Genomic DNA, 25623 nt, shown 5'->3' with positions numbered 1-25623 from the left:
GCATAAGGACGAAGAAGAAGAATGGAGAAATAGAAACAGAGTCGAAGAGGGGGTATGATGGAGAGTAGAGGGGTGGGTGGGTGTTTTGTGTGTGTGTGTGTGTGTGTGTGTGTGTGTGAGAGAGAGAGAGATATATATATTTTAGTTTTTTTATTTTTAATTATTTAAATACCAAAATAAATAAAGAAAATAGAAAAAGAAATGAAAATGGTAAAATCGTATTTTCAAGTGTATCAGAGACCAAAAACCCAGAAAAACTTTGATATTGGACCTTCCATGCAAGTTGAAAACTTTTTGGACCCCATCCAAAGGTTTTTGAAAACCACAAGGACCAAAATTGCAGTTTTTTCGTTTTGATTATAGATGTTTTTATAATAAAAAGTGTTTTTTAATAGATTGGGATGTTTATTTAGTCATTCCGTTTGAATATAAAGAAAAGTAAATGATAACTCGACGAAATAATGCACGTGCATCACCTGCTTGACCTTTTTAATCTCTATAGTTAATTAAGTTATAAAAGAAAACTAGAAAAGAAAAAGGAAGGCGGTATGAATATGCATATTCCCGGTAACAACCACTTCTGTAGCAGTCAAAGACGTCCTTTGAACACATGTACCCTATCTACGAACCTACCCCAATAAATTCTTCACTTTCCCTCATTTTTTTCATATCTTCTCTTAAACAATTATAAAAACCGATCGACTCTCTCGATCTCACGCACGTGTGCCAGAGTTTTCTTGCAAATATCGTTTTAAAGACAAGAGATTGATCGAGGATATGCGATTGATTCGTGTTTGTAGTGAAGAAGCGATTGAGCTCGGGAGACAAGTGGCAAGCGGGACGTGTCCTTACTGTGAAGGCAAAGTGGAAGCAGTGGATACGGAGAGCAAATGGAGATTTTGCTGCATCCCCATTTCGTATATCAGCAAACGCAAGTACTTCTGCACTTTGTGTTCTCGACGTTTGGTCTTGTATGATTATGATTAGCCACGTACTGTCCTCATGTGAGGTGTCAATTGAATTGATTTTAATGTATATCTGTGAGCAAATAGTGTTTGTAGTTGAGCGATTTGATAAGATACGATACGATTTTTGTATATAAAACTATAAAAATATAGATACCGTTGGTGTTGATGTTTACATCATTGTTTACGTGTCATTGGCAAGAGGTTCAACTCATCATAGCTGATAATAATAGAATACTAAAAGTGAAATGTGCCTTGTTAACATTATTAAGCTTTGACTTTCAAACTAAGAAAAAAGCAACATGCTAGTATCATCGAAGGCTGGCTTTCAAACTATGAGAAAGAAAAAGATTCATTTGTTGAAATCTTTGTCCCCAAGCCGAATTATTGTTGTATTGTTCATCCCTCCCCCACCATGTGTTAAGTTGGAACCATTAACCTGAGGTTAAAGTGATATTTTCCCGCATCCCCTTTGTTACTGTTTTGGTCCCTCCCTCTCTCATACGTTGATCATATAAAGCATGCATCTCATGCATACATATGATGATTTGGATCATGCATCACATGCATAGCCTTGATTCTTGGTTTTTCCGACGTTTGCTAAAAGCATACCAAACTATAGAATCCAATTGGCTATTTTTACAAGTAATTATTAACAAAAACGCGTACTCATTATTATACGAAATCGTGCAAATAACTACTCTAAAATCAAATATCGTACACAAGAGACTATCTATCATAAATTTAGAATTGATGGTAAAAGTGATTTCATTTTAAACTAAACTAACGAAAACACGTACTCAACAGTCTCTTTCTATTTTCCATCACTTGAACATTTGGAAATTTTCAGCATTTCCACTTCAGCATCTGGACAATAAAACATGTGAATTTAGTTCATATAGAGTCCTACTTAACTAAAAATACGTAAAATGCAATTTTTTAGTTTTGCACACAATTCGATTTAGTCAATCCATTTTACGCTAAAAAATCATTTAGAATGTAAAATCCATGGTTAAAAATGAGTTTTTTAAACTATTTAATAATCAAAAAACGAACACTACACATCCTAAACTTTAAACATTGCTCGTCCTTAGCAATAAAAAAATTAAGCAATAAATGATAAAAAATAATTTCTAGGGACAATCATCACATGGAGCAAAATAGATTTTATTAACCACATATAATTTTAACCCATACGAAATAGCCTCATCTTTAGCAAAAATACATACCGATCAATAGATTGATGAAGAGTGATTGGTATGTAATTTTTTATGTTGTTTACAGTGAATCATGATAAAGTTTTGTTCTAGTGAACTCAATACAAAATAAACTGGTTTGGGTAAAGATAATTTCAACCCATTTAATTAAATGGGTTGACACGACACAACAAGAAAATTAAACGGATACGTTTAGGGTTGATAATTTCAACTAGAATATGACTCGAAAATGATATGTTTGTTTATACGTATGTTTTTTGACTTCTATAAATTAACTAGAAAAACCCAAAACCAAAGTCATATGTTAAAGAAAACATTTGAGTTAAGTCATTTTGTAATGTGGAAACGACTTAGCCGTCTAGGTCAAGACTTCATTTTTTTTTGTTATCTTCCAAGTCCCCTCGATCACTCCATCATCCTCATGATCACGCCCTGCGCCTTCCACCTTCCAATTAATACTCTTTCTATTTTACCTCTAAACTTACTATGGAGTTAGCAATTTCGCCTCCCAACTATTACTTTTTTCTTTCTGCCTCCCAACTATTACGTTTTCCTTTCTGCTTACTCAACTGATACTATTTCAACATGTTTAGCGTTTCCACCTCACATGTCACAACATATTTCATTGAATATCCTTAACACGAAACCCGACATGACTCAATACGAAAATAGATGGGTCGACATGACACAACATGTTAATTAAATGAGTCGGATTAGAGTCAAGCTCTCTAAACCCATTTATTGTTTTGAGCCGACACGATACCTTTGTGAGGTCTGTATGATACCATAAAGATTATTGAATATGTTTCTAGGGAGGGATATATATATATATATATATATATATATATATATATATATATATATATATATATAGAGAGAGAGAGAGAGAGAGAGAGAGCATGGATGGAAAAAAGTTCTTGAATCCGAAACTTTTGTCACAAGTTTCCGACCGAGTAAATGGATATAAGACCTAATATAAGATCTTTTTTTTAAAGAATTCGTAGGTTTATGATGGCTATGTTATTAGGGTTATATTTGTTCGATTACGCGATTCTATTTACCTATCTACGAACCATTTATATTTTTAAAAATACTTAAAATTTTATTATATATATATATATATATATATATATATATATATATATATATATATATATACACACACACACAAACGATTTCAAAATTATATAATAGTAGTAGATGTGATATTAGAAGTAGAAAGTTTTTTATGATGCTCAAATTTTGACCAACTATCCGCTCAAGATTGTTTGGAATAAAATTTTACCAGATAAAGCTAATTTACTCGTTTAGAGGTTATGTTTGGGTAGATTACATACTCATACCAATGTTGAGTGCATTGTAAGCATTATGAACTTAGAATTTTGATGGGGACTTAATGAATTAAGTTCAACTTTTTGACATGATAAAACGTCCTCTAGTAGTGCTTGAAAACATTTATATATGTTACGAATGGTTACCTAAAAGACCAAAACCATCCTTTAAACATCAAAAAGTGATTTCTTTGGCGTGTTTGGGTTACCTTAGGACGCGATCCGCATGGTCAGGCACGCGACTCGCATGCAGGGGTCAGAATGTCCAACTCGACCAAAATCTGAACTTTAGTATTTTCCTCATAACTTTTGCATACGAACTCGGATTTACGTGCGACTTTCACCGATGTTCATATTTTTACATGGTGAATGGTTTGAAGCAATAAAATTTAGTAATGAAACCTATGAGGGGTATTTTAGTCATTTTAATGACTTATGTCCATATTGTATAGGTAGTTTTTGAAAAATGTTGCTCTAAGGAAATGAACTAGAAGAAGACTAGCTAACCTCCGTGTGATTGAGGTGAGTACATGTTGGATTTTTCCTACAATGGGGTACATGGAAAATGATTTTTTTTATGATAATGAAACATCAATTTTTTTTATATATGAAATGTTTTGAAATGAAAGTGTTAAATATTTTTGAAAATAATGTCTTAAAAGCAACAACGTTTTTGAAAGGAAATAATGCTTTAGAAGAATAATTGTGCTTGATATGTGAAATGTGTCCATTTCATGTGTATATTTTAGTAACCTATGTTATGATAAATGATTGTACGAATATTAATAATGGAAAGTGAAAGCTAAAAGAAAGTAAAGATGAAATAAAAATTGTCCGGATAATGATGCCTCATAAGAGGTCTAGATGAATCTACTAGGGCGGTACCTCCCATTCACGAAGTAGATGTCCTGAAAGCATGATGCCTTAGTGGATTGATTTGTTCTTTCCACCTTTGTCTTGGAAAAGGGAAAATGGAAATGAAAAATGAAAATGGAAAAGAAGCTAATGAAATGATAAGATAAGAAATGATACTTATGATATGATATGTTATGTTTATGTATGAAATGATTTTTCATTTAAATGATTGAAAATGTTTTATGCAATGTATGAAAGGATTTTTCCTTGAAAATGATTGAAAAGGTTTTATGGTCTAAAACTCATGTAGCTCACGAGATATTTTGTCTTACGTATATCTTTTTGATGTCATGTATCCCAAGTTGCAATTACACCTAGTTACCGAGTTTTAGTAAAGGAAAGAAAGGGAGGCAAAGGAAATATGAATAGAAAAGAAAGGGGAGAAAAGAAAGGAAGTTGTATTTTCGTGTTCCCGAGTTTCGAAAGAAAGGAAGGGAAATAATTTTTTTTGTTCTTGAGTTGAAAGGAAAGGAAAAGAAAAACTGCCACTTTACAATTATACCCCTAATTGCAACTTTAGATTTATTGGTATTAAAACACTTGCAAGGCTCCAATGTTTGTGCACTTGCCGCATCCAATGAACAGAGGCATCGAACCAATCAAAACAAACAAGATAACATCCATTTTATGATTAAAAAACAAGGTTTGTTCATTGACTCCTAATGTTAAATTTGACAGACTTTGAAGAGAAGATTCCTTGTGTGAATGTGATACGAGCCCAACTACAGCAAACCCACCTCCACCTGAAGAGTCCAACACAAGGCCCAAGCGAAGTCCTTCCAGCTCGTTTTCGTTAATAAAAAGATCAGCTAACCCTAGTGCTTGACTGATTCCTTATGCATTTGCACGTAGTTAGACCACTTTCTGTTTTCCTAGTCTTAAGGCATGTTTCCCTTTTTGTTAGCATCAGTTCTTATTTAATATGCATAGTAATGTCATTAGAGGAATATATCGAGAAAATTGCTTCAAGTCTTCCGTGTTCTTCTCTGATTCTTGGGAGACTAGCCCTCTCAAACAGGCTTCTATCAGAATGCATATTAAACCTTCAACTTTTCACTAACCCATCTAGAAGACTAGAGTTTTCTTTTGTTAATTTAATATGAAAAGGTGAAATATCAAGTTTATTATCTACTTTCCATACAACAACCATTAATTTAGAACTTACTAACTATTTAAATGGATTATTTTATTATACTAATATAATACAATAAATCAAAGGTAGAGCCAAGGGAGAAAAAGTCTCAAATACTTTGAGAATGATTGAAAAACAGAAATCAACAACAACACTAGGCCTACTATTGTTATTGGTATCGGTTGCTTGTGTTAAGAAAGAAAATGAATATAGGAATGGAAGAAGTAGTCACAAAAAATGTGTTGGGTTGAAGTCTGTTATTAATAGTTAGTTGTTTTCAACCAATAAAAGTAGTAAGAAAATTCATGCATATGTTCCCCTGCAGTAATAAACTAAAGATACAGCCAAAGGAAAAACGGTACAAAAAAGTTTGAGATGGCTTGAAAAACATAAAGCAACAACAACACAACAATTTGAACTAAAAGAAATTAATATTTATTGAATCAACACTCAAAGAATTTATTCTAAGTACAATAAATTCACATGAGTTATGAGTAGTAGTTAACATGAGTAGTTAATGATAGCAGCATAAAGTAACATCAACACCACAGTTTGAACTAAAAGAAACATCATTCATTAAATGAACTGTCAAAGAAATCACCATTTAATCTAAGCAAAATAAATTCACAAGAGTAGTTAACAATATGTATCTAGTATTAATTTGAAAAGAGATCAGTAGCCAAGAAATACACAAGTAACAGAACCATGAAAACAAGGCAGGGGTAAAACTGAGAAAAGAAAAAACGCAGTAGAAACATGTATTTACCTGTGACTGAGACGAAGATTGACGTGGTTGAACGGCTTGAGGATTGTGCAAAATCTTGTGTGTGGTGTGTTTTCTGGTGTAGATCATCCGTTTATATAGTAATAGGAAGGGTAATTGTGTAAACTTAAAAAAATGTGGATGAGGATGCGGTTACTTCTCACCAAATCTCTCTCTCCAATTTAGGAGGAAGATTAAGAGAAAATATCTTCTCTTATTTTCTTTCCAAATCGTCCCTAAAAAAACTGGGGAACACGATCAAATCATATTTTCCTCCAAATTCCTTCCGCTTCCTTCTTTAAATGAAACTCGGGAACTAGGTGTTAAGGAGAAAAGATGATAGATGAAAGTTAGAAGTTAAGAGATAGAAAATGGAATGAAACTTGTTAAATTCCTTATTAATTGTATTAATGCAATTTTTGGAACCGAGTTTTTATTGATGCTTAATGGTAGCACCCAATGTTTTAATTATAAATGTTTTTGTAGGACCGGGTTTTTATTAAATACTGATTAATTACCGAAAAGATTTTATAATCATAACTTTGAAAAAGTTTGAAAATTTTAGGATGTTACAATGAAAATTTTTTTTGTTGTTCAAAAAATATTAAAAAGTTTTTTTTTTTTTTATGTAATTAGCATTTCTTAGAATGGAAATTATTAATACTGTTTTAGGTTGTAATCTTGATTAGTTTGTAATGAAACTCGGATATTATAGATTTCTGCATTTATTATTATGTTTATGTAACATCTGTTAGATATTAAATTTTTTATTTCGTTAGAAATGGGAATTATTAAAAAATTCAAATCATTTTTTGGATGTGATTGAGATCGGGTTTTAGGAAAAGAAAATTTTAATGAGTAAATTTTAACCTAATAAGGTCATAAATTATATACCCGATACTTATGTGTATACCCGCAAATCCGATGGGTATATGTTAGCCGGGTACCCGATGAGACATAACCGAGTTTGAGATACAGTTTTATAATCATAATCAGGTATTGGATTGGGGTCACGAATGCCAATCCTATTGTAATAGGTATGAATATTCGAGTAACAATCAATTTGATCCAACGCCTACGTCTTCTACAGCGGCAAAAGGCGTCCTTTGAATACCTGTACCAAACTGGCTACCCCAAATAACTGCTTCATATTCATAATTCATATTGTCTATTTTTTTGTGCATGTTGACACTTAAAACAATAATAAAAACCAAGTCTCCCCCTTGGCCCTTGCTGGGTTTGGGTGTGAGTTTCTTCTACTGTTTTTCAGATAAAAGATCAAGAATATGCGATTGCTTTTTTATATCTGTAGCAAGGAAGCGACCGAGCTCCGGAGACAAGTGGCAAGCGGGGCGTGTCCTTACTGCCAAGGCAAAGTAGAAGCAGTTGATACAGAGAGCAAACGGATGTTTTGCTGCATCCCCATTTCATATGTCAACAAACGAAAGTATGTCTGCTCTTTGTGTTCTCGGCGTTTGGTTTTGTACGATCAGTGATTTTTTGCTTGAGGCCTCAATTGAGTTGATCTTTAAGGTATATTTTGAACAATTAGTGTTTGTAGTTATCAGATTTGATACCTATGGAGTACATGTCTATCTGGCATTGAAGTCGGTGTAGTTCATAACTGATCTTAATGTATTAAACAAATGAATGTATTTATGTGATGCTAAAGTCAAAGTTCAATACAAAAAAGCTCGGTTACGCCATTATGATTTTTTTTCTCAAAATGAAAATCTTTGTGCAACAAAATTTTCTACTTTTGCACTAAACAGATAGTGACTATTTTTTTTGTCACAAATACTACGAACAAAGTTTATCGTTGCCGTTATAAACTCAAATTAAGCTACATTTCATCTCTTAGAAACATGTTTTTATGTGTATCGCATTTATAGGTGGGTAAAGTGGCTTAATCAATAGTGGTGCTAGATAAAATGCTATTCATAAATTTTATTTTTATAAACCAAATAAACCGTCTATGTTTGGCGTAGAAGCTAAAAAACTAGTTGTTAGCTAAAAAGCTAACTGTTAAATAAAAAACTAACTGATAGGTGAAAAGTTAACTGAAAAAAAAATGACGTTTGGTAAAATTGGCTGAAAGATATAAAATTACATAAAAAATAACATTTAAAAGAATGTGTTTCTATAATTAATTAAGGGGTATATTTGGAAAATTTTAAAAAAGCTCCTAAAAAGCTAGTCTAAGTAGTTTTTAAAAAAATTAGCTTATAAGCTACTTTTTGGCTTGTCAAACACAACAACATAAAAACCTCGAAAAATAAGCTAACTTATCAGCTAGCTGTGACGCGCCAAACACAGTCTAAGTCACAAATGACCATTTTATCATTGTATTCAAGGAAACAAATTTACAATATTTATCAATTCTAACATGAAAGAAGTCCGAATGAAAAAAGAATGAATACACAAAAAGTTAGTGTCTTAAAACATTAAAACCATTTTTTTGTTTAATTAACCCATTAACTCATTTTGTCTAACATTAAGTCATACAAAAACAAAAATACATAGTTGTCTAATCTAAGTTTTGAACCCATTAAGTTCATTAAATTATTAACCCATTAAATCAGTTAGTCTAAGTTAAGTCATACAAAAACAAAAATACATAGTTGTCTAAATTAAGATTAAGACATTAACTCAATTCTTTGCGCCGGATGCGGTGAACCTTCTTAATAGAGTACAACGGATCATACATATTAATGTTATATCCCCTAGATCTATGGATGTACTCTTTAAAAGAATTAATTTTACCATACAAAAAAGTTTAGCGGCATAACTTGTTGTCTGTTTACCTTCTCATTCATTGTACGAACATAACTAATTATAATATAACGGCAATTGAAACCTATTAAGTTCATTAAATTAAAAAGAAATAACATTTACTCAATAAATATATCATTTATCTGTTGATAATGTTACTCATGCTACATTTAATGGAAAAAAATGTGTCGTAAATGACCTATTTACCCTCTATCAATATATAATAAGATTGTATACAACACATTCACAAACAAACATCATTTATATATCCATAGAACATTTAAAAAGAAACATATGGTTGGGTTGTGACATTGGAATTTGGAGATCCGAATATATAACCCATCGGTATAAGTGTGGTTAGTTATTTCGGATTTACTTGTATATGAACCCAACTCAATGGTTGTTAAAGTTCTTATGGTTATAAGTATTTGTAGCTAAGACTTTTGTAAACAATCAAGTATCAGAAAGTTCTCCGGTTTTCACCTCATGGACGTACGTCACATCAATTGAACCATGCACATTGATTCTTTGTGTGGTTTTAGTGCTTCTTTGTTTGCTTGGTAACACATATCTTAAGTGAGCTCTTGTTATAGAAACAAACCAACTTCTTTTAGTAGGTAGATCGATGCATCGAGTCATCTATATAATTAAATCCATGAAATATATGATGATGCTTTGGTTAATAATGATTATCTAGGACCTGGAACCCAACTCTGGTGGCTATCTTCAGATCTTGCAATCATGTTTTATGTTGAGGTGACTTATTGCCGATCATAATTGTAGGTGCTACGGTCAATTGGCTTTCAACGATAAATCTAGAATCCATGATGACTTTCCAACCGGCAACAACCACATCATTTGATTTGACGTGGATTTTAACTTCGATCATATTTTTTCCAAACATATATGTCGAAACAATTCAACACTTATGTATCATACCATCACGACATTTAGTCACAAAAAATTGCTCTTCTCAATTGAGCATATTCCATGTGTTGCATGTTCATACACGGGCGAACCTATCTATCCCTCAAATTTTTTGGTGAAGTGAAATTTTTTTGAGAAATTTTAATGCATTGTGTAATTTTTCCGGGCGTGCTATCTATAAAATCGTGTGTGCTACCCATGACATTTGTTTTAGGTATGCCACTGTATTCATACCTACAAATCATTCAAATTCTTACACGTCCATTGATATATTTACGAAGATTTAGAGTAAAAGGTCGGTGATAACATTGTCATTTGTATAATTGTGCAAAAGTTTAGAATCCCAAGATAGAAACTTATAGTATTTGTGATAATAAAAAAAGGGATATCTCCAGAAAAATCCCAATATTTTGGGCAAATTTTTAATAAAGTTCTAAATTTTATTTTTTGAATAAAAAAGTCATGACATTTTCACCTTTTGAATAAAAAAGCCCAAGAAACCGGTTAATTTATTCACTTTAACCCTTTTTGACCTGTTCAGCAGGTCATGAGACCAAATTGTTAATTTTTCGAAAATAATGAGACTTTTTTTGCAGATTCAGTCAAAAATTTTATATAATGTATAAACATATGTTTTACACATCTATATCTATTTTTACGTATTTTTGTATTTTTATGTTTTTATATGTATATTTACGTATTTTTATGTATTTTAAATGTATACACATATTTTTTTTACTTATTTATATGTATTTTTAACCATTTTACATATTTTTTTATGTATTTTTATGTGTTATTTTTTATGTATTATGTATTTTTATATATTTTTACGTATTTATGTATTTTTTAAGCTTTTGATATAGATGTTTATCTATTTTAGGTGTATAAACGTATTTTTTACGTATTTATATCTATTTTTAAGTATTTTACATATTTTTTATGTATTACGTATTTATGTATTTTTTAAAAGTTTTTTATATAGATGTTTTTGTATATTTATGTATTTTAAATGTATAAAGGTATTGTTTAACGTATTTCTATGTATTTTTTAAGTATTTTACATATTTTGTGTGTTTTTATGTGTTTTTTATGTATATTATGTATTTATATATATTTTTGCGTATTTATGTACTTTTTTAGTTTTCTTACATAGATGTTTATGTATTTTTATGTATATTAAATGTTTAATCACGTAAAAATAATACAATTAATCATTTAATATACATAAAAATACATAAACATCAATATATGAAAACTAAAAAAATACATAACTACGTAAAAATACATATAAATACATAATACATAAAAAAACACACAAAAAATATGTAAAATACTTAAAAAAATACATATAAATACGTAAAACAATATGTCTATACATTTAAAATACATAAATATACAAAAACATCTATATAAAAAACTTTTAAAAAATACATAAATACGTAATACATAAAAAATATGTAAAATACTTAAAAATAGATATAAATACGTAAAAAATATGTTTATACATTTAAAATACATAAACATCTATATAAAAAGCTTTAAAAAGTACATAAATACGTAAAAATACATAGAATTACATATAAATACATAATACATAAAAAACACATAAAATACATAAAAAACATATGTAAAATGGTTAAAAATAGATATAAATAAGTAAAAAAAATACGTTTGTATATTTAAAATACATAAAAATACGTAAATATATACATATAAAAACATAAAAAATACACAAATACGTAAAAATAGATATAGATATGTAAAAAATATGTTTATACATTATATAAAAATTTTGACGAAATCTGCAAAAAAGTCTCATTATTTTCGAAAAATTAACAATTTGGTCTCATGACTTGCTGAACAGGTCAAAAAGGGCTAAAGTGAATAAATTAGCCGGTTTCTTGGGCTTTTTTATTCAAAAGGTGAAAATGTCAGGACTTTTTTATACAAAAAATAAAATTTAGGACTTTATTAAAAATTTGCCCAAAATATTGGGACTTTTCTGGAGATATCCCATAAAAAAATGGTCAGAGTGCACAGGGAAGGGGAGAATGCTTCTAGTGTCGTAGTCGTAGCTGGGGGTGAGTCGCTGAAAGTGGTTGTTCAAAATTGATTTTGAATTATGCTTTCATAATTCACAAAAAGCACCCTTATTAGACAACATTAAGTCTCCTGTACATCTTCTATTTTGTGTGTATGTAATTGTTTGTTTTCTAATTCTTTGAGGATGTATCTTGTAAATTCCTTTTGCATAAATCTATTGTCTCTCCACATTATTTGGTGTGACGAGTTATATTCTCATGGTATCAGAGCTTAGGTCGGCTCACTTTCTTCCCTAATCAATCCATCCGTATCTCTTCTTCTTCCCTCTGTTACTTCCTGTCTCCTCTTTCTTTTTCATCTATGGCTTCCTCTTCTCAAGATTCTACCCTCCCAATGAACACCATCCTTCATCTTATCACCAATCGATTATCCTCCTCTAATTATCTTCTCTGGAAAAACCAAATGATCCCTCTTCTCACATATCAAAATCTTATGGGACATGTGGATGGAACTCTCTCAAAACCAGCCCCTGAAATTCTTGTTGATGGCAAATCTGTACCAAATCCGGCTTGTCCTTCTTGGGTCTTGGCTGATCAGCGAGCAATTATTCTCCTTCAAGCCTCTCTAACAGAGGAAGCATTCTCAGAAATTGTTGGCTTATCTACTGCCTATCAGATTTGGACAGCACTTGAACGTGCTTACATCAATTCCTCAATTGAGCGTGTTCAAGCCTTGCGTGATCAGCTTCGCCAAAACTCCAAAGGTTCGTCTACTGTTGCTGATTTTGGTCGTAAGTTTAAATCTATTTGTGATCAGTTATCTGTTGTTGGTCACCCGGTTGATGAATCAGACAAAATTCATTGGTTTTTATGTGGTCTCGGGTCTGTTTTTGAGACTTTTTCTACTGCTGTTCGTGCTTCTCGATCTCCTACTACACTTCGAGATCTTCTTGCCCAGGCGGAAGCACATGAATTATTTTTACAATCCTTGCACGGAACTACCTCTTCTGCTGTTGCATTCACTGTTGACACCAGACCACCAAATTCCTACCGTGGTCGTGGTGGTCGGTTTAATAAGGGTGGTCGCGGTCGCGGTCGCCGTCCTCCACATTGCCAGTTGTGTCGTAAGGATGGTCACTACGCCAATACATGTCCACATCTTTCTTCCTATGCCACTCATAAACCCGGTATAGATACGGAATTAGCAAAAGCTTTCCATGCTCAGTGTCATGTTACTACAAATGCTCCAGACTGGTTTGTTGATTCCGGAGCTACAAATCATATGACGGCTTCCACAAATTCTATTACACAACTTGATCCCTATGATGGTCATGCAAATGTTCTTTTTGGAGATGGTAATACTCTTCCCATCTCCCATGTTGGTCAATTTGTCCTTCATAATAATGTTCGGCTACGAGATGTTTTGGTAGTCCCAAATATTACCAAGAATTTATTGTCTATTAGCAAGTTGACAACTGATAACAATGTGGGTGTTTTGTTTTCCCAACCCAATTTTTTTATTCAGGATCGAGCAACGAAGCGGGTTCTAGCAAAGGGCCGATGTGAACAAGGACTATATGTTCTCTCTCACGAATCTCAAGCACTTACAGTTATTGCACGTTCAAGACTGAAGGCATCATTTGAACTTTGGCATTCCCGTTTGGGTCATGTCTCTTTTGATACTATTTCTCTATTAAATAAATTGGGACACTTATCGGTGACATCTTTATTACCGTCACCCGTTGTATGTTCTCCTTGTCAACTTGCTAAAGCACATCGCTTACCTTTTAAACTTAACGATAAACGCGCTTTACATGTGTTAGATTTAGTTCATTGTGATCTATGGGGACCCTCACCCGTGGATTCTATTGATGGTTATCGCTATTATGCTCTCTTTGTGGATGATTATTCGAGATTTATGTGGTTCTATCCTCTCAAAACCAAATCAAGTTGTCATATAGTTTTTGGGGCTTTTATCAATTTTGTTCAAACACAATTTTCTTCAAAAATCAAGGTTTTTCAAAGTGATGGGGGCACAGAATTCATAAATCATCATGTTCGCAATTTTCTTGAAAAAAATGGCACATTTCATGGCATTTCTTGCCCGTACACTCCACAACAAAACGGGAGAGTGGAACGAAAGCACCGTCACATCGTTGAAACCGGACTTGATATGTTATTCAATGGGCACGTTCCTTCTTCTTATTGGGTTCATGCATTTCGTACTGCAGTCTACATTATTAATCGTCTCCCTACTCGGGTGTTGCAAAATAAGTCACCTTTTGAAGCATTGTTTACTCGGGCTCCATCTTATGATCATTTTCGACCGTTTGGGTGTCGAGTATATCCGTACTTACATAACTATGCGGATCATAAATTGTCTCCGCGAAGCCTTCCTTGTATCTTTCTTGGGTATTCCGTAAAATATAAAGGTTATCTATGTCTCGAGCCTGTTTCATCTCGTATTTACGTTACCCGACATGCCAAGTTTGATGAATTCTCATTTCCCTTTTGTGGCTCTTCCTCTCCCACTTCACTTAATGACCTTCTTTTGGTCACTTTTCAAGATGATACCCTTTGTTCACAACCTTCATCTCTCGTTACCTCTTCCCCTTCACCCACCAACTTCAATAATTGTGGCTTGTGTGATGAAAACCCACAACATGTAGGTTGTCTTGATGACTTAAACCACTCATCTTCAACCCCAACTGATCATGTTCCGTCATCTCCATTACCTGAGGAAGCTCAAACACCTCCAACCCCCTCGACACACTCACCAGCCCCCTCGGCCCAATCACCGATTGAATCCGTTCAGACCGACACCACCACCTCACCTGCCCCTGCCTTTAGCCTACCACACACAGCCACACAACCATCTGCTCCTGTTGTTCCTCCAATTTCTTCAACACATCCTATGGTTACACGGGCTAAAGCCGGGGTTTTAAACCAAAGTATCGAGCTGATCTGTCATACACTGCTCTTCATTCGACATTATTTGCTGCTAGTGATCCCACCACCTATGAGTCTGCCGCCTCAGAATCACATTGGGTAGATGCCATGAATGCTGAAATGTCTGCCCTTCATCTTAATAAAACTTGGACCTTGGTGCCTAGGCCTGATGATCGTAATGTGGTCGGTTGCAAATGGATTTTTCGAACCAAATATCTGGCTGATGGCACGGTTGATCGCCATAAAGCACGTCTTGTTGCCCAAGGTTATAGTCAACTACCGGGTGTTGATTATTCTCTTACCTTTAGTCCGGTTGTCAAGGCATCTACAGTTCGTATTGTTTTGTCATTGGCGGTGATTAATGATTGGCCTCTTCATCAACTTGATGTAAATAATGCATTCCTTCATGGTACTTTAAGCGATCTTGTTTTCATGGAGCAACCTCCGGGGTTTTCTGATCCTTACTATCTAATCATGTGTGTCACCCCACTCCGCTTGCCTCCAACACACCGTTTATTTCCAGTGGTGATCCTTACTGCAATCCTTCACATTATCTATCTCTTGTTGGTGCCTTGCAGTATCTTACAATCACTCGACCGGATATTTCGTATGCTGTTAACCAACTCAGTCAGTTTCTTCAAGCTCCCACTACTTCTCATTATCAGGCAGTTAAACGGTTACTTCGTTACATCAAGGGAACTATCCCCTTTGGTCTTTCTTTTTCCAAACCAAAGTTTACAACAATTGTGGGTTATTCGGATGCTGACTGGGCTAGATGTTTGGAGACCCGTCGCTCCACTTATGGCTACTCAATATTCCTGGGGGGCAATCTTGTATCCTGGAGTGCCAACAAACAACCAACTGTCTCTCGATCCAGTTGTGAATCTGAATATCGAGCTAGGGGCAACACTGCTGCAGAAATTATTTGGATCACTCATCTTCTACGAGAGCTTCATGCTCTTCTACCCTCTAGACCAACGTTGTTATGTGATAATCAAAGTGCTCTTTTTCTGACTCAAAATCCGGTCTCTCACAAACGTGCCAAGCACATTGATCTTGACTACCACTTCATCCATGAACTCGTATCGTCTGGGAAACTTCATACCGAGTTTGTTCCTACCAAGCTTCAAGTGGCTGACATTTTCACCAAGAGTTTGTCGCGTCATCAATTTGAGTTCTTTCGACAAATGTTACGTATTGGTCCGCCACCGTTTCGCTTGAAGGGGGATATTAGACAACATTAAGTCTCCTGTACATCTTCTATTTTGTGTGTATGTAATTGTATGTTTTCTAATTCTTTGAGGATGTATCTTGTAAATTCCTTTTGTATAAATCTATTGTCTCTCCACCTTATTTGGTGTGACGAGTTATATTAATTAATGTTTATTTATCGAAAAGTACTGAAATATAGAATCCATGTGAAATAGTAAGGAAAATTTTGGTAATATATATAAGAAGAAATATCACACCAACCCACTAAATCCTACTCCTAAACAGCCAAACTACTCGATTTGCCAACAACAGAACTTGAACCCTCAACCTCTTAGATAAGGACACATTTCCAACTCTTTAGTGCCGCAAGCCAAAAGAAAATATTCTCCCTAATAAATGAAAATAATTTTGTTACATGTCATTTTTTTTATTCAATTTGTCAAATGTTATTTTGTGGTAATTTAAATGAAATATATTTTCCACTTGTCACTTGTCATTTACTTTATTTTTCATTTTTTTTCCAATATATCATTAATTTAGTTTCCATAAATTAAATATACCATAACGACTATATTAATTTCAATTTTTAATAAATTACAGTTTAAACCTTCGTATTTAACATTTTGTTATAATTAACCTATTTAGTGTACGGGTCTGACAACTAAATACGTAATTTTTATTTATTTATTTTTCGCATGTATATTTATTTTTAATTTTTTCTCATAATTTTCACTTATTTTAAATTTTAAATTGTAACATCCGGATTTTCAGGGATATTATTGTGTATGTTAATCTTGAGATCGAAGGAGAGACTCGACGAGTTGAGGGTCCAACTCGTCGAGTCGAGTCGAGTTGCTCGCGTGGAATTAATGAATGGACTCGATGAATCAGAGGAGGGACTCGCCGAGTAGGTGTTGGGCAGAGAAACCCTAATTTTCCGGGTTTGTGCCCTATTTAAATGGCCTTAAGCCCTTATTTCTGCCTCCCTTATCTCCAGAGAGCCCTGTTGGAAACCCTAGATCAGTTCCATCCATTGTGAGAGAGAAAGTGACTAATTTGGGTGTTCTTGTGCAACTTTGAGAAGGGATTTGGAGAACATCTTGGCTTGGATCAAGAGAAGGCTTTTGGATGCAGAGATTCTTCAGAGTTTTGCTTCAGTTGGAGGTAAAAAGATGCTAGCTTGATCATTTCCTTATGAGATCTTGTTTTAGGGAACTTTTAGGGCTTTCTTCCATTTATCTTGGGTCATGGAGTGATTTGTGTATGGGTTGAGGTTGGGACCTCAGATCTGGACTATGAGTGGCCTTGTGAGTCCAGAAACTTGAGCTTTATTGAGTTAGAAGCAAGCTCTTGTGCATCTAGCCCTTGTTGGAGCATGTTTTGGCATTATGAGCCTTATATGCCATGCATGAACGTAAAGCTTGCAGCTTTACGTGCTATTCGAGCCTTAGGATAGTAGATCTAGTGTTTGGAGTAATAGATCTGCCTTAAATCGTCTGAATGAGAAATTAGATCGAAGGGACTCGTCGAGTCCATGAACTGACTCGACGAGTCGGTTAGGGTTTGTCCCGATGAGCTGGACCGCGCAATAGCTCGGCGAGTTAGGGGTTAACTCAATGAGCTATACCTTCACGAGACTTATGAGGAACGAGTGGACTCGACGGGTCGCATTAGTGCACTCGGCGAGTCGGGTCAAACATGGACTGTTGACTCGAGTTTGACTTCCGTTGACTTTAGGGTTTGGTCAACATGAGTAATGGAGACCATGGAGGGGTAAAATGGTCTTTTACCCAATTCAAGAGTTAGAGAGAGAAAGAATAACCTTTTGTTTATCTAGAGTCGAGAATCGAGTAATTATTGAGATAACTACCCTATGCGTTAGGCGGTGGCTAGTTCAAGATTTGAGTGCGAAGATGCTTGCTTGCTGTCGAGGTGAGTCTTCTCACTATACATACCTAGAGTGGTAATCAGAGTTGTGCGTCTGAGTATCTTATATGTTTATTTGAGTACTGTGATATTACTGCATTATGTTTGTGTGATTTATGCTATGTGTTATTCAGAGATTACAAAGTTCGGACCGTTGGGTCCACACAGTTAGGACCAGAGGGTCCACCGAGTTAGGACCAGAGGGTCCACCAGAGTTGTGGGACTGGAAGGTCCCACTAAGACACACTAACCAGAGGGTCAAATAGAGTTATAGCATCGAGTGGCTAATTGTTGTATGTGGTATTTTGGGGAACTCACTAAGCTTCGTGCTTACCGTGTTATGTGTTATGTGTTTCAGGTTTTATCAGGATCACGGGAAGGCACCGACTTGGTTGTACACACCAGTGAAAGAGTTACGTTATGACCTGGATTTAAATCAAACAATTACGGAGTTGTGATTTGTAAATTAAATAAATGAGATTTTCATGAAATGTGTTATGAGAATTATGCGGATTTTTAAATGAAAATTTTGTTTGAAAATTTACGGTGTTACAAGTTGGTATCAGAGCCTTGGTTTGAGGGATTCGAATGCACCTCCGGGTGTGTTTGAACTCAAACTGAGGATTTGAGAAAGATTTTCAAAAGAGATAAATTTTTCTAAAAATGAGAAAGAGTTCAAGGGGAAACGAGTTGGAGTAGTGTGTACAATCAGCCAGAGCCCGAACGGTGATTTCCCAAAATACCCTTACTTTTGTGTTAAGAGATATTTATGAGATATTTTATGAGATATCATGCATGCTAGAGATAGGCTAGGTAATTCATAACTTAGGACTATAGTGGCCTGATTTGTGATGCCTTGGCCTAGGAATTGCTGCTAGCTGTGATTTGCTTTTGAGTATGTGCGGAGTAAGAGGATCCAGCAGGAATCCTTCATAGAGAGGGATTGGAGTAGAGGAGTAATCTAGGAGAGATATCTAGATGAGCATTTGAGGAGTCTACTGAGAGAGTAGTCAGATGCCCGCATGGGGTAAAGTTGCTTGAGTTCGGTGATATCCTTTGAGTATGAGGAGATCAAGTGGGTAATAACCTAGAGTGGTTTTACATGTTGGTAGAGATTATTCGATGCCCGAATGCTACTTGCTTCGTGCTTTGTGGAACTCTTGATGATGGGAGTCAGCTACTAAGTGAATATGACGATATTCAGTAAGTAGATGGCTGGCATCATAAGGAGTTCTTCAGCAGCTGATGGCAGAGAAGTGTGAGAACCTAGGAAGAGCCTAGGAGAGGGTGACCCTAGTCAGATGAGTACGCTGACAGAGTAGAGCATTTTGTAGAGGAGCGAACACGCGTGACGGGATTGGTGATCGAGGAGATTGAGCAGCTACTTAGGAACTCGGGGATGGTCCGTGTAGAAAGTATGGGTAGATGTGACAGGTATGATGGGCCCGTACTACTGAAAGCAGAGGACCCATACTCGATACAGGGAGCATTCCGGAGGTTTTAAGTAGCAAATCGAAAGGTGATGTCATGGTTCGAGTACCATGATTCGTAGCAGATTGAGAAGAGAGAACATGGTTCGGGTACCATGATTCGTAGCATATTGAGAAGAGAGAACATGGTTCGAGTACTATGATTCGTAGCGGATTGAGAAGAGAGAACATGGGTTATTGTCACTCTAGCCCAACAATATTTAGTACACGAGTCTGATAACTAAACACATAATTAAACCTATTTAGTACACGAGTCTGATAAATAAACACATAATTTAAATTTATTTATTGGGTTATTGTCACTCTAGCCCAACAATGTTTAGTATATTGGTTTAAATGGTCCCTCGTGACTATTTTTTGTATTTGAAGGGCACGGACTCGTGTTTTACCGGTTATTTTGGTACCTTTACCCATTTTTGAAGGTTACAATGTCTTGTCAACTGCCAACTAGACAGGTGAGTCAACAATGACTCAGTGGTGAGTCGACTCATCGTTGCCATGTAAGCCAAAACCTAATTGCTATTAAGATAGAACTAATCCATCAGTTTACATCTGGACGTGACGGCTTACGTACAGTAACAATGGAGCGTCTTCTTCGTCATTAACGTTATGTACTTCTCTTACGTTCTAATTCCAAAACCAAAATCCTGGAAAAGGTAGGTGAGATTTCCGATGTGGTGGTGGGTGTAAACAGAGAGAAGGGGGTGGCGTAGAAGACAACGGTGGAGCCAACATCAGGGCCACCACCCTCGATTCCGGTATTCATAGACTTTGTTCTTCTTCTCTTCAAGCATATTACTTGCAGATTGATTAAGTAAAGGAAGTTTGTGTAATGCAATTGGGGGTTAAATAAATGCCATGGATTCGAGCAGAATTCATCAATGATTCCCATATTTCAAATATAGGTTCAAAAGGAATGTTTTCGATGAACTCAAAAGCTTCGTTTAGATGCCAAGATTTACCCAAAACATCAATAACCCCTAAATAATTATCAATTTCTGGATCTAGATTGTAGTCGTTCTTTATTGATTTGAAGTGTTTGAAGCATTCTTGAATTGAATTAACACGAGCACATGCTGAAAAAAGTAATCGGAAAGTCCTTGTTTGGAGTTAAACCCAGCTCTTTCATCTGGTCGTATAACAATAAACCTGCATCGGGTTCCCCGTTATCTGTGTAGCCCTTTATCATTGAATGTCATAAGCTTAAGTCGTGTTGTTCACGCATTCTGTCGGACACCCTGCGTGCATCCCTCATGTTGTTGCATTTTTTGTATAGTACTATCAATTTAGAGTTCAAATTCACAAAACTGTAGTAGGGAGATCGAATAAGAAGTTGTTGAACCTTCTTCCCCTGTTCAAGATCGTCACACGAATCCAAAACATGCTCTAAAACATCGGATCCTGCGGGCACACCTTGAGACATTAACTCAATAGTTTCTTTAATCGACCCATTTTTGCATAGCGCCATTAAATCCCCATTCGGTGGCGGAGATGGGTTGGTGGGTTTTCATGTTTTGGGAAGAGTTGGTGGTTTTGTGGATGTGTTGAATCATCGATTGGTGTTCGATTATACCGGAGTCAACATCAGGGCCACCGCCGGAGCCGAATAAGACAACGGTAGAGTCGGAGAAGACAGCATCAGAGCAGGTGAAGATGAAAGACGATAAGGGATTTGATCGGATCCGGGTTCTATAGAAAGCATTACATTAAGTATTATACGTGTCAATTGAGTTGGCATCTAAACATGCTGATTAGGATGGGTGTCACCGGGTGACCCCTTCAAATTATCCACAAGGACCTTTTAAAACCTAAAAATACAAGCTCGTGCCCTTCAAATGCAAAAAATAGTCACGATGGACCATTTAAACCAATATACTAAAGTTTGTTGGACTATAATGACAATAACCCTTATTTATTTTCGCATGTTTTTATTATTTTTAATTTTTTTCTCATATTTTTCATTTATTTCAAATTTTAAATACAAATAGTCTGCCCGCTTACTACTTTGTATTTAACATTTTGTTTTAATCAACATGTATAATATACGGATCTCACACCTACTAAGTTTAAGTTATTAGATAAAAAAAATAAGCGACTCATATTAAGTGGCCACGTTACATATGGTTACAAAACGGTTAGGCCCTACCAATCATGACCATAGGATATATTTGATTTAGTGGTCATAATTACTTCATACGTTTCTTAGCATTTGTATACTTTTTAGTGATCTATATAATCCTAAAATATAATACTTATTTTATTATGCATTTAGTATAAATGACATCAATTCAAAAGATGTATGATCTCTTTAGCATTTTTAAAGTTTGATGATATGTGTATAGATTTGTAAATCTGACCATATCTATTTATTTTACACAAAGTATAATAAGAACTATTTCAAATTCAATATCTCCGGACATAACATTTTTTAGACAATATTTACTTAAAACAACGAATCAAGATTGATTGCAAATATGAAAACTAATTTTTATTTACATCTAAAAATAGTTTAAAAACATGAAATTATTGCTATTAATTATGTAACATCCCAACCTTTTGCATGTAATATTATGACTATGGTTTAGTAAGGTTGTACGAAATGGACTCGACACACCCTCGGCAACGGTGACATGGACTCAACGAACATCCAGCCTGAACTCAACATGCCTATCTCGGAAGGGCAACACGACAATGGTAAGCCGAGTCTTTAATTTTCTTCTACCTCACTTCTTCCTTCCTTTCTTCTCCTCACTCGGCAATCCATCCCTCTCTTATCCTCTTCTTTCCCTCATTTCTTCCCATTTCGTTCTCAGTGGAGATGAGGTGGAGCTCGGTGTGCTCAACACCACTCCCCTCGTCATAATGTGCAAGTAAAGGCTTTGTGTTGTAAGAAGTTGGGGTAATAACACTTTAATATGGTTATCTTGCATTAATACCTTTTCTCGTACACTTCTTTATATATATATATATATATATATATATATATATATATATATATATATATATATATATATATATATATGGCTAGGTTATAATGTAGATTGACAACTATTGTGCGGACGTATGGACAATGTTATTCTATGAGAATTACTAAGAGAATAAGTTGTTTAGTAACGTGAATATGTTCAAGCTCACACAATTAATGTCATTTTTCTGCATTCCCACTAATTCTTATTCATTTTTGTTCTTACGCATCGTTTTTCACTTACTTTCATTCTTACAAAATACGACTCAATAAACATTCTGACAGCATTCTGAAAAAATGAGAATAATAATAATAATAAAATCTATAATAACCTTATAGACGATTTAATTAGTGAGAATGCGAGATAATTACAATAGTTATGTAAGATTGAACGTATTCACATTAGCAAACAGCATATTTTCTTTGTCATTCTCACAGAATAGCACTGTACACACGTCCGCACAATAGATGTCAATCTACATTTGAACCTAGTTCTCTCTCTCTCTCTCTCTCTCTCTCTCTCTCTCTCTCTCTCTCTCTCTCTCTCTCTATATATATATATATATATATATATATATATATATATATATATATATATATATATATATATATATATATATATATATATATATATATATATACTAGGCTTATTCACATGCATTGTGTATAAACAAAATTATACGGCTAAAATAATATTGAGTGTGTTAATATATGTAGGAATTTATTTTCACATAAATAAATAACCAATTTATTATTAATATACACATGTGGACTCGATAGTTCTTTACGATGTCCTGTTTCTTTGTAAAAATGTATTTTTATATCAAACTGTGTTTATCATATACGCATCCGTGTTTAGAAATATCATATCATTTTTTTCTTATTATAAGATAAGAACAAAAGTTATTAAGGTACTTTAAAACTATGACAAATAGTTGAAATGATATACACTAGTATTGAACAAAAATGCATCATAATAATAAAATATACTCCCTCCGTCCCAATATTATTGTCCACAAACAAAAAACACACATATTAAGAAAATCATTAATTACCACTAACTTTATTTAATAAAATGAAAGTTTTGTCATTACTTTGCATTTAATATTCCATTAAATGCTTAGTTGGTTAAGTAATAATGAGGGAATATTTTGGTAAAAATGTTATTTATTTTTACAGTGGACTATTATTTCGGGACAAACCAAAAAGAAAAGATGGACTATAATTTTGGGACGGAGGGAGTATATCAAAAAATTAATTGAAAATGCATCATTCATTTTTTAAGACAAAACCTCATAAATGGTCCTTGTGGTTTTTCGAAATTTGGGATATAGTCTCTAAGCTTAAAAAACCTCATAGATAGTCTCTATGGTTTCAAAACTTTTAACAAATTGTCATTCACCCACATAAAAAGACTTATATACAATTTTTAATATATTTTTGATTTTCTTTATTTAAATCCATTTTAAAACAAAAAGGAAAAAGAAAATAAATAACTTGGGCCTACATCTCTCTCTCTCTCTCTCTCTCTCTCTCTCTATATATATATATATATATATATATATATATATATATATATATATATATATAGACAAACACACACACTCTCCAAATCATCAGCCTTCATCATCTTCCTTTTAACCACCATCATACATACACCATGTATGATGAGCCCAAGCTTCCTTCTTCAGCCACCGAATCTGCACCACCTTTTAACCACCAAATCAACCTTCATCATATGTCGTACAATATGAATCAACCCAACATCATCATCTACCACTTCTTGTCATAACCTTATTCATCATCGTAATAGAACCACCGAACAAACACCATAGACCAACCTTATCCATCCACTCCAACATCACCACATCCTACACTACCACCGACAAGCCACCAACAAACACCTTACGTGACCATCTCCACCCCTGATTTTCATCTCGTCATCATAAACTTGCAACTAGAGAACCATAATGTAACATCCCAATTTTCAAGACCAAAAAATTGTTTTTAATCAAGTAACTTATAAAACAGTTTACTGGAAAACATCATCGATTCATATTATTTCATAAAACATAGTCACAAGTCTCAAACCATATCATAAAATAGTAATAATGTCAGAGTACAATCCCAAGAATCGCATAATGCGGAAATCCTGTGTGTAAGTGTGATGCGATGCTACCGTATCGGCTTCTTCCCCTTCGAAGAAGAGGTACCTGAAAATAAAAATGAAAATGTAAGCACAAAGCTTAGTGAGTTCCCCCATCATACCACATACCATACAACATACATATTACCGGGCAATTCTGGGGTGCCCGACCTACCCTGCCAGGCATTTATGGGGTGTCGGACCTACCAATGTCAAGCAGTTCTAGGGTGCTTGACCTACCATTCCAGGCAATTTTGGGGTTCCCGACCTACCCTTAGGTCCTGACGACCGTGTCACGGGGACTATTCCCTCTACTGCTACTATCACATATCATCATATCATACTAGCACATAAAACATATCAGGTAGTAGCAACCTAGATAATTATCACAAAGAAAATCATCTAACATACAACTCCTACTAGTGGGTCGACATTGTGGCTGTAGACCCACCACTACTGGAAGGTAACTCACCTCAATGTCGTGAAGTGTCTGAACTGCCCTCGACGCCGGGATCAACTCCTCGCAACTCCTCAACTCCTACACATAACAACCTTCCTTAATTACCATTACATACTCCTAACCCTAATCAAGGGTCAACTCAGGTCAATGGTCAAGGTCAACATCATGGTCAAAGTCATCTTCTGGTTGACTCAACTTGCCGAGTTGGTCCACCAACTCGTCGAGTTCCATAACTCAGAGAATCTCAACTTCGCGATCTAACTCGTTGAGTTGCCCTCCAACTCGTCGAGTTTCTCCCTATGACAGAATCGAGACTTTCCATTTGAACTCGTCGAGTTCATCTTCATATCAATCGGGACATTGCCTTGAACTCGTCGAGTCCTTAGATCTTCAATTTCATATTCACGTTCA

General features: G+C 34.6%; 2 protein-coding genes and 1 long non-coding RNA gene across 3 annotated transcripts; 2 read left to right on the top strand and 1 right to left on the bottom strand.

Annotated features, from left to right (window-relative positions):
• Positions 1-664: 664 nt before the first annotated feature.
• On the top strand, positions 665-1152 carry LOC145109737 (uncharacterized). The gene has a single exon (XM_079046910.1). The coding sequence runs from the start codon at positions 778-780 to the stop codon at positions 985-987; it is 210 nt and encodes a 69-aa protein (XP_078903036.1). The 5' UTR covers positions 665-777; the 3' UTR covers positions 988-1152.
• A 462-nt stretch (positions 1153-1614) lies between these two features.
• Positions 1615-6480, bottom strand: LOC145109738 (uncharacterized). Its single transcript, XR_013709182.1, has 2 exons — positions 6327-6480; positions 1615-1832 (listed from the first exon to the last, which is right to left on the bottom strand). It is a non-coding gene; the product is annotated as an uncharacterized LOC145109738 (long non-coding RNA).
• Positions 6481-7505: 1025 nt separating this feature from the next.
• LOC145168543 (uncharacterized) lies at positions 7506-7902 on the top strand. Its single transcript, XM_079087332.1, has one exon. The coding sequence runs from the start codon at positions 7610-7612 to the stop codon at positions 7817-7819; it is 210 nt and encodes a 69-aa protein (XP_078943458.1). The 5' UTR covers positions 7506-7609; the 3' UTR covers positions 7820-7902.
• The last annotated feature ends 17721 nt before the right edge of the window (positions 7903-25623 follow it).

This window comes from Lactuca virosa, chromosome 4 (assembly GCF_052849685.1).
Source record: "Lactuca virosa cultivar CGN04683 chromosome 4, Lactuca_virosa_CGN04683_v6, whole genome shotgun sequence".
Classification (NCBI taxonomy): Eukaryota; Viridiplantae; Streptophyta; class Magnoliopsida; order Asterales; family Asteraceae; genus Lactuca; species Lactuca virosa.
Note: the sequence above shows the minus strand (reverse complement) of the source record. Positions and strands in the feature narration are given on the sequence as shown.

Excerpts from the sequence above, each read along its gene's own strand:
- LOC145109737 (XM_079046910.1), top strand. The coding sequence starts at position 778 with ATGCGATTGATTCGTGTTTGTAGTGAAGAAGCGATTGAGCTCGGGAGA.
- LOC145168543 (XM_079087332.1), top strand. The coding sequence starts at position 7,610 with ATGCGATTGCTTTTTTATATCTGTAGCAAGGAAGCGACCGAGCTCCGG.